General features: G+C 29.8%; 1 protein-coding gene across 1 annotated transcript; it reads left to right on the forward strand.

The window, feature by feature from the left end:
• Positions 1-12,855: 12,855 nt before the first annotated feature.
• On the forward strand, positions 12,856-13,966 carry LOC118053683 (ethylene-responsive transcription factor ERF017). Its single transcript, XM_035065009.2, has one exon. It carries the CDS (start codon positions 13,012-13,014, stop codon positions 13,606-13,608), a length of 597 nt encoding a protein of 198 aa, XP_034920900.1. The 5' UTR covers positions 12,856-13,011; the 3' UTR covers positions 13,609-13,966.

The following is a 13,966-nucleotide window of genomic DNA, read 5'->3' on the forward strand; positions in this document are numbered from 1 at the left end:
CATTTAGAAAGAATGTAAGTTAGCAGTATGTTATTGTTAATGATAAATTATTTATTCTTAAAATTTTATTGCTCCTTCTCTATTTGTCATGTTGTAGGTAACACTTGTTTCATAGAAGAATAGGCAAGAAATTAATTAATTTTCAAGTATTATTAAGAATTTTATATGACTTAATTTTCTCTTTGAACACAGATCCTGGGATCTTTAATTAACTAAGTAGGTCTACTATCATTATTCTCTTTTTATTTTTAAAGGTTTTAAGCTTATTTTACTTGATGAATTATACATAAGCTCTTTCGATAAATCTTTAGTTAACAAATCCATAATATTTTCTTTTGACTTTATATAATTAATGAAAATAATTTTATTTAAGAGTATGTGTTTAATGGTATTATGTTTACATTGTAATATCTATACATACCATTATACATACTATTTTATATCATTCCTATTGTAGATTGACTAACACCTTGGACACAAATTATTGTGGTGAACATTGAATATTCGTTAAAAATATTTGAAGCCTTTCAACTTTCTCTTCAGCTTTATCAAGTGTAATAAACTTTGATTCTATCATGGATCTTTCGATACATGTTTTCTTTGAGGATTTTCATGATATACCTACTTCATTGAGTTTGAAGACATATCAAATAGTGAATTTTGAATTTTTAATATTAATTATCCAATTTACATCATTATACCTTTTTAGTACCATCGGGTAATCAGGTATAGTATAACATATAGTCCAATGTGTTCCTTAAATATTTTAGTACCTTATTTATTACTTTCCAATTATCCTTTAAGAGCATTTGTTGATAATTTTCTTAATATAATGAGATTAGGACGATGTCAATCCATTAAATATCTATGTAATTTTTATTTTTAGTATTACATCTGCAACACCCAAGTCTTTTATATTAAACTTATTAGTAAATATTTTCTTATTAAACTTGATTGTGTAATCATTATTGACCAAAATAAACATGTTATCCACATAGAGACATAACATGAGATATTTATCTATATTTTTCACATAAACACATTTATCAACTTCATTGTTTTTAAGTGCATTTAATAAAATAACATTGTCAATTTTTTCATACCATTGTTTATATGTTTATTTCAAACCATAAAATGACTCGGCAAACTTATAGTCTGCATTAAGAATTAGCTTATTCCATATTTTGAAGAGCTCTTAAACTTACCAACATAACATTTATAATTTATTTTAGTGTTTAGTTTTTCCATGTTGCAATGTCATTTTGTTAAGTTGAATAAAAAGCAGTAGTTTAGTGAATATACCATTTGTAGAACAAAATTCACTAAAAGTCATTTTGTATTCTCCATCTTTATCAATTTTTATTACCTTTATTTTCTTACAAAGTTGATTTTCAACTTCATTACTATAATGTTTAAATATTTAAAGAGTCTCATACTTGCTTCGAAGCAAGTAGGTATAACAATATCTTGTGCAATCATATATAAAGATAATATAACTTCTTTCCACCTCTAATTTACACCATTTTTATATCACCAATGTCTAAATGAATTAAACCTAAAGGTTCACTACATTTAATTATTTAAAAGGAAGATTTATGAATCTTAATTTTACACAAATCTCACACTTATGATTTTTTTTTTTTTGAAAAACCATGCTAGGTATTAATTCAAGATTAATTAAGCTTTATATAAAATTATAATTCTCATGTCTTAACCTAATATGCCATACATCATAAGACTCAAGCAAGCAAGAAGAAAATGCACCACCATCATCATTATCATCGTCATCATCATCACTATTATTGTTATCGTCGTCCTTGTCATCATCGTCGTCATCATTGTCATCATCATCATTATCACCCTCATCATCATCGTTATCATCATCACTGACACAACCAAAAGATTGATGTCTTCTTCTAAGTGTAGGAGTGTCGAAATAATAAATAATTCAGTAAGACCGGAGTCGAACCACAAGTAGGTAAATTGTATAAATTATAAATAACAATAATAATACAATAACAATAATACCAGTAATATTAATAGTAATAATAATATTAGTAGTAGTAATAATAATATTAACGGTAATAATAATAGTAGTAGTAGTAATAGTATAATAATAATAATGATAATAAAGAAGAAGAAGAAGAAGAACAAAAAAGTTGATGAGAATTTTGAGATGGAAGATCAATGTGAGAATTAAACAATGATAAAAACAAGTGTCAAGGTTAGAAGATCCACTAATGGTATTTCAAACAAGTATAGTATAAACTCTTATTACTCAACTGAAAACCACACACAAAGAAGGTTCCAATTGGATTATAAATTATTCACATGATTACATTAGTTATCTTATTCAAATAATGCTAATACTTGTAAATATTATCAGGTATTCATGATTATAACTTATGTTAACAACAAATCAAGTTCCTTTCATAGCACATGTGTAGGTTATACCATACGGTTGGGCTATGAAAGTGCCAAGTATTTGTTGTACCAAGTTTTATACAACACAAATCTAGATTAACCATTTAACAAGTAAAGTATTAAGAGTGAACAAGATAACAAATACAAAACATGTTAGTATCAAACATTAAAGTCCATGTTGAGTTTACACTATACTTACTCTTACACCATTAGTGTAATTTTTTCACCTTAACATAATAAACTTAACTAAACATAATGAAAGATAGAAACATAAATAAAAAAAATAAGAACATAAATAAGATACAAGTTAACTAATTAAAGGAAAGGAAATGAAAAACATAAACAAGATATTAATGAAAGCAAAACTTAAGAATTACAAAAAATATAAAGAGAGAGAGCAAGAGCAAGAGCAAGTTCTTGATCTAAACCACCAATCCCTAAATGCATGGAAAATACCTCCTTTTATAGGCCAAAATTTAGAACTATTGATTTGATGACTAATTGTTGAGTGGGTGGCCAACTGTTGACTTGGTGAAAATCCTTATCTTTTTATCTAAACAAAACGTCATTGCTAACATCAGAATTGAAACCAACAGTACTCATGCAAGTTCTAAGAAATTATCTTATCTTTCCAGGCAAAAAAAAAAAAAAAAATTGAGGTCATTTGGACTCCTGGAACTTGGGATATGGGTTGAACACTGAATAGTGTCTGGGCTATAGAATAGATTTAGACTTCTCCGTTGTTGCTATAATTTGAACTTGAAAACGACCTTTTAAAATCTTGGACTCCATATAAAAGTTATAGGCCCATGTCTTACCTTTCCATCCATATAAAGCATACATAAATCTAAGATCTACAGTTTTCTATATGACCCAATTACCTAACAGTGTTCCAGTTTGGACTACACCAACATCTCTTTTCTAAGTTTGGCCCTCTAATTTCAGTACTTAAACTCATCAATCAATCCTTTTATTTTTGTGATAAGCTTGCATTTAAGATGAACATTTACCATAAATTAAATGTATCTTATATTATTAGATATGTTATTATAAAACATGTTTTAGTTAAGGAGTTATTGATACTTCAAGTGCAAAATGATGATATAAAACATTGATAAAAATATACTTTTAAGTACTAATCACACCCCCCAACTAGCTTATTACTAGTCCATAGTAATCAAAGTGTTAAAATATAAAAATAATTTGCAAATTCCACAAAGCAAGGCATTTATCATTCAACTTCCATTAATCTATCCAGATAAACAAACTCTCATTAAATTCATATATTTGCTCAATAGCTATTAAACAAGATATTAATAAACCTTTCTTTTGTGCTTAATATATCAACACATAGTTATGAGGCTTTACTTGAAAGAAAATAAAATTTTTGTTCTAATGTTTAAGGTTAACTTCCTTGGGTTAAGATTATTATCCTTTTCTTCTTCTTCTTCTTCTTCTTCTTCTTTTTTTTTTTTTTATATATATATAATATATATATATATGTATATATATATATATATAATATATATATATATATATATATATATATATATATATATATATATATATATATATATATACACATATAACTTAAAAAACAATGCATCTTAAACCCATGTAATGAGCTTTTGGCTAATGACTCCCAGACAAGTTGGTCTTAGGGCATTAGATGTTGAGACACCCCTACGAGCTTAGTAACTTGGGTTGCAGATACTGATATGTAGATAGTGTAATGTTTGATTCCCTTAAGTTTTTCTCCTCAACCCATGTAACAAGCGTTGGGCCAATAGCTCTAAAGTCAGTTGACTTTAGGGTATTAAGTGTTAAAACACCCATTCAGGCTTAATTGTTTAGGTTAGGGAGGCTACGAAACCAAACCTATCTATATTTTTATTATCATTATTTTTTTTGTTTTTGTTTTTTTGCAAATTATATACTATCCCTTTCTCTTAGTTGTTACTTCTAACAAAAGAACATAAATAATATAATAATCCAATGTGCAACCCACAATCATATATTAAAGTGTATGTGTGTGAAAATGAAGATTTAAGAATACTTGTTAAATGAACTCCTTTACTCTACCATCCTAGTAACTCTTTTAAGAATATTTACTAAGATGCATCTTAAAAGTCAAAGGAACTCCTTTACTCTGCCATCCTAGTAACAATAGTTTTGCAAATGGTTTAAGAAATAAAAAACACAGTTAGTTAATTTTTTTTTAAAAAAATATCAATTACTATCCTTTCCCCCAACCAAAATGAGACATTGTCCTTAATGTTCTAAGGTAAAAAAATAGAGTATAGAAAACATCACCTGAAACAACAAACATTGACAATCTTGAAACACACTTAAATAAATATAAGAAATAACAAAAAAAAAAATGCTATTAATAAAACTAAAAGACACAAGATTTCACAAACGAAGGCTCAAATCCAATCTAAGCTTTTTATAGCTTTCCGTAGTTGATCAATTTATACGACTCATGGAGGGATCAATTACAGGGATGAAAGATTGTAGTTGGTCAATCAATTGTTCAGTAATAGCAACAAAGATTATGATTTGTTGTGCCGAAGATGTTAGAAATTGTTGTTCCACAACTTGGTCAAGAAAAGATAATAACTTATCATAAAAACCATTAACATTTAACAGATTTATGGGTTTATTAGTAAAGTTCACTGCAATATACTAATGAAATTTTTTAATCGGTGATTCCGTTTGTATTTGTCAAATTTCTAGTAGTGTAAAAAGATTAACAAAATCATTTTTTTATATGATTTTTTAGACTTGTGTGCATGGTGTGGTAGGATGTTGGGATCAAATAGTCATCACCTAGTTGGTTGATTTAGAGTTATTAAAAGATTCGGATGGATAGGTCTTATTTGAAATTCGAAGATAAAGGAATGGTTGTGGCTAAGGAAGGTATTAAAATCCTTAGCGTACCTTACCTAAGGTAAACTGCATTGTGTGGTCTGGATATGGTTTAAAGGTGTTAATGAATTCCCAACTTGTGATTCGTTTATAACTAAGAAAAAAAATTTACTCTCATGAATAACTTTGGGAATTTGAATTTATTATTCTTATAGGAAGAATCTATGTAAATGTCCTGACAGGGTTCACCTATCCTGAAAGGCAAAAGAGTTTTCCATAACTCGTATATTATGGTGAAAGATACTCCCAATTAAAATTGGTGAATAATCAAAATAATTATGAGAATTTTCTAGTCAACTTTTGATATTTAAATATCAGTATACTTGTAGGTCCAACATTTATATCAAAATGTTGACCATTAATTTTAGAGTTATTGAAATATTAGCCAAATCCTTAAGAAGAAATTTTATGAACTTATTGTAAATTCTAAAAAAAAAAATGCAAAAAAGGATAAAAAAAAATTGATGTTTGTCAAACACACCCTTAAGCCAAAGAAAACCATTAATAAAAACATTGCTAGCTAAATAGAGTCTTAACCTTTGACCCAATTTTGACTCAACCGAGTTGACTCGAAACTTTTGGTTAAACCATAAACCGAACCAAAATCCAATGGTTTGACCTAAAAAATAAACCAAGACCTACCACAATCCAAAACAAAATCAAACTTCAGAAAATGTTATTGATGCAAATAAACCTTAAATTATTATCTAATAAAGTTAACCAAAGGGTTATGTGAAAAGAATTGGACCAAAAAATATCCAAATTATGGGGCTAAAACAATTTTTTTCCTAATAACATGAAGAACACTACCTTAGAACCAAAAAAATGCCCAAATGTAAAATCATCCACTATCGAACCTAGAATTGACATTTTAGACCTCTAAAAATGTTTTCTTAGGTTTAGCAACCCACATTACCATAACCAAGCATATTTGAATCAAAAGAACCAACAATCAACATCTAATCATACAAATGATACAAGATATTTCAAATTAAAAAAACTATTAACTTAAAACAACCTACATGTTCGAGCAATATTAATTCAAAATTAGTTTTTCTAGACTCATTTTGGTCATGAACAGACTTAGCAAATCCAAGATAAACATCATGATTTCAACATGCATTGCTTAAGTTAAACTAAAATAACATTGTTAGATAAATAGAGGGCTTTTATTACATCTAAAACATGAAAACAAAATTTAAGAAAATAAAATCAAACTATCATAGTAACAAAAAGGGAAACCATAACACTACTTACCAAGTATGCTAAATATCATCTCCATGCTTGTAAACATATATACAAACCAAATAGTAATAAGAAAATCAATCAAGCAAGCCATATTGACTCCACTTTTAGGTTAGAAAAATATACCTTCAAGTAGCTACTACCCTCTTTACTTTTATTGTAAAGTATTGCTTCCACAAGCTTACTGCATTTTCAAAGCTTAAAACATCCTTATGCTAGGATCTTAAACCTTCGCATTTAGAGTTCCTTTATCAACCCTTTCTTCCTTTTTTTCTCCTCTCTGCTCTGATTTTCCAGAGGTTTTTATAGGGTTTTACTAGAGTTTTTTTTATGGTTTCAAACATAGATTGATCAAAGGTTAGCTCTTTGATCAAAATAAGAGGGTTCTGGAGTATGTTTTATAGTTGTGAGCTTTATACCTATACTGGTTTTTCAATGGTGGTTTTGCAACAAACTTATTTTTTAGAGGTTTTGGTGGTTTTGCCAAACTTGGAGATGAGGGAGCTTATTTTTGGCCTTTTGATATTGATAGAAATGTGACCAAACTTTGATAAAAACCCATTAAGAAAGCTTGAAATGTGAACACACAAAAAAAAAATTAGCGGTTTTGTGAAATGGGTATCACAACAATCAATGACCGAGTTAACTATTTTTGCGGTTTCGTTAGAGCAATTCTAACGCCATTAAAGACCACCTTTTGTAACACCCCACCCCACCCCACTAGTAAGATATTATTCGCTTTGGCCCATAGGGCTCATGGATTTGTTCTTAGTAGCCACACATGGCCCTAAAACGCGTCTTACTAGTCAAGGTGAGCATGCACATATAAGACCCTCCCCCAAGTCCTCACTCGTTGATGTGAGATATTACAGGTTTGTTGCTGCATATTCATTCGTTTGAAAGTGTCAATATGATCCGCCTAGAATTTGAAAATACAGTTGTCACACCCAGACATCGTGGCGACCAATTAAAAATTTTCAATGGAAAAAGAACAGAAATCTGACATCTTATTCTATAAGGAAAAAAAGATCTATGTTTAAAGAGTTGCCACCTAGTATTATGGTTATTAAGAACCATAACTAGCCAACAGAGATTTTATGGTATGGGACTGGTTACGCAAAAGAGAAGCTATTATCACCCTTTAAGAATCTTACCTGAGGCAGAGTACATTGTTGATTTTATCTTAAATTGCTACGAGTTTGTCTTTGTTCCATTTTTTATAGCCTTCCACAATATTCCTAACTCTAGCGTCGGTTAATATTCACCTATGAGTATTTATAATTCTGGTGTTGATAAATATTACATAATCTAAAAAAATACTATATTTATGACTTTGGAGCCAGTAAATAAATCCGTAAAATTTGTATTAAAAGAAAAGGAAACTATTTTTATTTTTTATGTTTTTTTGTTATTTACGTAGTCCAGTCTTAACTTTTTTTAGAAGAAAAAGAAAACCATTGTTACATGCATGTGTGAGTAATTCACACATGCATGCAACAGTAACAAGTTAATTAATTTAGCAAAACATGGACAAAAAATGAACTTACTTGGTTGCTACAAGCCGAGGATGATGGCGATCAAGGCGTGAGGTTGTTGGCTGAAAAGAACTCTCTCCTCTGCTTCTTCTCGTCTTGTGCTACCCCCTATTCTCCTTTGCGTTTCTATATGTGTTCGTCCCCTTTGCTTGTCTTATGGTTCCTTCTTCTTTGTTTGTTCTCGTCCCCTCCCTCTGATTTTTTTTTTTATTGTTCTCCTTCACATCCCTTGTCTTTATTGAGAAGAGAAGGCTATTACAGCTATGGTTGGTGCATGCTCACGGTGCATAGAGGAACTGTGATTGTTGGTGATGGTTGTGTGCAAGTGCAGAACACAAAGAAGAGTTATCTCTTTGGAATGTGAAGTAAAGCTCCTGACGCTAATGTGGCTCATGGTTTGGCTGGTCTTAAGAGAAGTTATTGGATTGTGGGGGAGAATCTAGTGGTCATAGGGAGAAGCCAAAAGATGGAAGGAGAAGATAAGGCTTTGGCTTTCTGAATGTTATCAGGCCGGGTTGAGAGAGAGGCAGGTTGAGATTGAGGCTATATGGGTTCTCTTCTGCTGGGTCTGTAAGATGAGGGAGATGAAAGGTGGTCCTTTGAAAGGAGGCGAATGTGAGGTAATAAAGAGGAATTAAAGTTCTTGGTCAGGGGAAGATGGAGCTGTTGATGCTAAACCGAGACTTTCATATAATTTCTCCCCCATTTTTATACGTGTTAGGATATGTATCTATAATACAAGAGTTTCATAGCATATAAAAGACAAACTAAGTTTTAAATAAATTCATTCTTTTTTTAAAAAAAAAAATTAACTTTATTAAAAATCAAATTTTAAAAAAGGATAACTATTATTATCTTGATGATAAAGAGAGAAGGATAAAAACACATTGTAATCTCTAGTTTTTCCACAAGTTAACAAATCATATTTTTTTATCAAAATAAATCCCTAATCTTTTAATTTTAAATTTTAATCCTAAAAAAATTAAATTAAAAGCAAATGAACCAAAATTAGGTTATAACTTATAACAACAATGGTGACTGATCGGGGATAAAATATTGTTGAGTTCGTTTAAGAAAATGGGATGTAAATCTTTGATGGGAGTAGTTGATCTTTATAGAGAGGGTGTTTCTTAGTTGAATGGTGGTGGTTACAGCCCTAGGTGTGGTCAGAAACATCACATTCATTTGCTTGAAAGTGCCTACTCAATTAGCCAAAACTGTCGAAAAAGAAGCTAAATAGTTGTTGAACGATGCATTGTCTAAGTTAAGCCCTAGAAATTAGGGTTTTTAATATGGGATCTCACATATTTCATTTTATTCCATATTCTTCCAAATGCTTTTAATTGTAACCGTAATTACATCTTAGAATCTTAATTTTATTCAATTTCATCCCTACCAAACTCAATCATCAGCCTCAAAGTTTAGCTCCATTTTCATCTTGGTCCTTAGTTTCTAATTTGTGCACTTAGACTCTTAATTGACTATCAAACTTTTAATTTTCTTCAATTTAGTCCTTGACTAAGTCAATTTTAGCCCCTACAATCACGCGTCTTTTTTTGTTTGGTCCTTGATTTTGGATTTCTTTAATCAAGTTATTACCCATTAAATTTCAATATTGATGCAATTAAACCCTTACTATGACCAAATTAACTCTTTTAAATTGCAATTTGACCCCAAACTTTAATTTCTTCCAATTAAAATCTAAATTGACTTTAAAAATCAAATTTTCTTGCAATCAAGTCCTTTCAAAATTCTCATTGAGTCCTTACCTATCCAAATTTATAATTCTTTACCCTAAATAAAAATATTTTCATGAATGAGGCCTTTTGTCAATCATAATTGGGTTGCTAATTTTATACGTTTTAGTCCTCCAACTTTTCCACTTGTCATTTTAGTCCTTCACCACCAACTTGGATAATCTTTTAAGTTTTCTTCATGTATATCCTCTTGTATTTTGAATTTTTTTTCTCTTTTCTTTTCTTGATTTTTTTTAGGGGAAAAAATGGATAATAACCTGGTTGTTAATGTTAGTAACAATGATGACATAAATATTGATTACAAATTCCATGATCTTGTGTGTCATGCATGTACTTCTCTCGAAGGCCTTAGTTTTTCATAAGGTGTTATCGAGCTATCTAGCTATCTAGCCTACTTTGTTGGATATGTTTTTGTATTATCTAGTGCAAGTTTTGTAAATAATTTAAATGTTTTAAAATCTAGAAAGTTTTGTAGACTCATTAATGTAATAGTATAAATTGTATATCATTATACTTGTTAATGGAATTGTTGGAAGGTGAATTAAGACCATCTTTATATATATATATATATATATATATATATATATATCCTTAATTTTCACATACACAACATTTGAAAAAAAAGAAAATCCCACTAAAAACATTTGGGGGCTACACAACAAGTTCATAAACAACATCAAAGCTCTCTCTTGCAACACAAACAATTAATCAATTTAGGGAATATTTGGGAGTGTGATAGTAGTTATTTTTCAAAATATTTTTCTTTTAAAAATATATCAAAATAATTTTTTTTATTTTTAAAAATTATTTTTGACAGTAGTATAACAAAACGATCTAAAAACACCAAAAAAAATTAATTTAAAATTACAAAAAAATAATAAATAAAAAACAAAAAAATCCCGGTGGAAAGACTATAAACTCACAAAAAATATTTAATTATCCTCGTAATATCATATTTAAGCTAATGAAACCAAAATATATCAAATTGATGAACAAAACTGTAAAAAAATGAGTATTTTAATATAGTGATTCACAATGAAATACTTATTTTATCCTTGATAAATAAAATCTTAAAAGTAGTTATTAGAGGTAATTTTATAATTTCACAAGGATCCATTAGTCATTGTTATTTTCAAAAAAGACAATTAAGTATTTTCAATTTTATATTGCAAAGTAAAAAAACTATTATACCCTTAGATTATTTTTTTTTAAAAGTTGGCATACATGGATGGTTTTATATTTCCCATTATTATGCACAATAAAATAACTTAAATACTCTTAAAAATTGAAGTTCCTTTAACTTATATCCATGGGATTTTTTTATTTTTCATTAGGATTTTTTGTTATTATTAAGTTGGTAGAGGGTTAATTTTGTAAATATAAAATATAAATATTATTAAAAAAAAATAGTTTACGCGTATGTTCCATGCGAGGGTGTCGTCTCCACGTTGTTCAAGCAACGTGTGTGGTGTCGTTCACCGACTAAACACCAACTTCAAAGACAACATTCAAATCATATTACAACCCCTCAATATCTATGATTTTCACGTTTGACCTTATAAATTCTCAAAGAAGCATTTTAATTTTTTATTTTTCTTCAAATTTAGTTCTTTTTTTTTTGCTGCTATTTGTTTTATTTGAGGTAGTTTATAAAATTAAAATTTATTTTCAATTTCATCCTCCATTGTTTTTGTATGTTAGATTTAGTTCTCAATCTTTTGGTTGTTATTTGTTTTAGTTAATTTTTATGATTGGATTATTTTTATGATTTCATTCTCCCTTAATTTTTTTTCTATCAAATTTGATTCTTATTTGTTTTATTTTTCTAATTTAATGATTTTTTAAATTAATTTTTATATTTTCATTCTTCAATATTAAATTGGTTAGGAATATAGTTTATTGATTGAGTTCGAGTTTCTAGACTTTCATGGGTTATAGATTTGGAAGATTAACTCGGGTTTCGAAGATTTACCTGAGTTTTCTTGGTTTTTTCTTTTTGTTTTAAGCTCATGTTTCAACATTTATTTAATTGGAGATTTGACACCATTATATATATTTTTTCTATAGGATTTTTCATTGATTTTGAAAATGACCCTTTTTAATTTATACATTCTTTTTTAAAATATTAATTTATATTTAAATTAATACCATTTCTCTTTGATTTTTTTTTAATTTAACCTTTTTATACAGTGTAATTATTTTGTATGTATTTAATTTTTTTAATGATTATTCTACTTCATTTACAATTCTTTTTTATATTTTATATAAATGAACTTTATTTTTAAAAATAGATTGGCTAATATTTTTAATGTGTGTAACATTGCATAATATTTTTTTTTTATTTTATTCAATCAATTTCATCAATTTATCTATTTTATTATAATTTAATTAAAAAAATAATTTAGATAAAAAAATTCATTAAATACAAGTGGCTAAATGACTTATGTGGTAAGATCAAATATTTTAATTTATATTTATTTTTAAGTTTTATCAGTTTCATCTTTTTTTATCATTGATAATTTTTTTCATTTATTAAAATAAATAATTTTTAATTAATTTATTTAAATGCATGAACAAAATTTTTAATTTTTACTTAAAATTGGTATGTTGTCAAGAAAAAAAAATCTAGCTCACGTGGTATCGCATGTGAAATAGCTAGTTAGCTTTAATTTGATGTGAGGAACCATGGCGGCTGTGCTGCAAAGCCAAGCCATCACGGAAAGAGGAAAGAGCGAGTGAGCTGAGGTCCACCAGTCGCTCTTTAACTCCTCGTCCATGTAACTGCTACAAAATATCACTCCTGACACCCCTGCGTCCTTCCTTACGTCATCACTCCCTCTCTCATAATTCCACGTGTCCGCGCTCCCCTCCCTCTGACTCACCTGGTCAACACGGTTAGACCTCCCAGGTTCAAACCCACTTTCTCACTATATATACCTTCCATTCGAGCCGCCATTTTCATTATCAACACCACAATTCTCCGATTTCCACCAAGAGCAAAAGCAAAAGAAGAAAGGGAAACCGTTCCAAATTGCAAATTTTTTTTCTCGGATCAGGTTAATAATCAGTGCATTAGCTAGCGAGATTGTCCGGAAAAAAAAATTAAGCAAACAATTAAAAAAATGGTAAAACCATCATCGTCATCAGGGCAACAGTCTGAAAGAAATCATGAGCCCAAGTACAAGGGTGTTAGAAAGAGAAAGTGGGGGAAGTGGGTGTCCGAAATCAGACTCCCCAATAGTCGGGAGAGAATATGGTTAGGATCCTATGACGCGCCCCAAAAAGCGGCGCGTGCATTCGACGCAGCCTTGTATTGTTTGCGGGGTAGTGGTGCCAAGTTTAATTTCCCCGACAATCCACCGGACATTGTTGGAGGGCAGTCACTTAGTTCGCAAGAAATACAAGAAGTCGCTGCCAGGTTTGCTAATGAGGAGCCAACATCGTCGTCGACTGCTATGAGAGGTGAATCATCAGAACATGTGGAGAATGACACATCATCGTCGTCTGATGGCGGAGCTGGAGATACTATAGATTGGTCGTTTTTGAACTCGTTGGATTCTAGCGAGGGTGCTTCAGATTTTGGACTCTACCATGGGCTGGAGCATATGGGTGGTGATTATTATCCACCACCACCGCCTCCGTCTGAATATAGCATCGGTGGGGATGATCACAATGGAGATGAAGCTTACTCTCAACAGTCATTTCTTTGGAACTTTTAAAGGGATTGATTCAAATTTTGGTAAATTCTATCCTAGATTCCATGTATAACTCAGGAATTCCGGCGAATTTTAGCTGCCGGCTCCCTGATCTGATTCTTCTTCTACAAAATCCACACAAACGCTGCTCCGTTTTCCCCCCTCAAGTCCAGGAAGCATCTGGCATGTGATAGGGACATGGCCCAGTTTTTTTGTGCCATCTTCCAGCATATAGGAATTAATTATTTTTTACTCCTAGAAACAAATCATTTGTCCATTTATTGCAGAGAGCCATTGTTTGAGGAGTTCTATTTTCTATGATTTTTTTGTCCCATACAGTTCCAATAATGTGAAATGCCAATTGTTTTTCTTTTTCGTATAA

This window comes from Populus alba, chromosome 18 (assembly GCF_005239225.2).
Source record: "Populus alba chromosome 18, ASM523922v2, whole genome shotgun sequence".
Taxonomy (NCBI): domain Eukaryota; kingdom Viridiplantae; phylum Streptophyta; class Magnoliopsida; order Malpighiales; family Salicaceae; genus Populus; species Populus alba.

Excerpts from the sequence above, each read along its gene's own strand:
- LOC118053683 (XM_035065009.2), top strand. The coding sequence starts at position 13,012 with ATGGTAAAACCATCATCGTCATCAGGGCAACAGTCTGAAAGAAATCAT.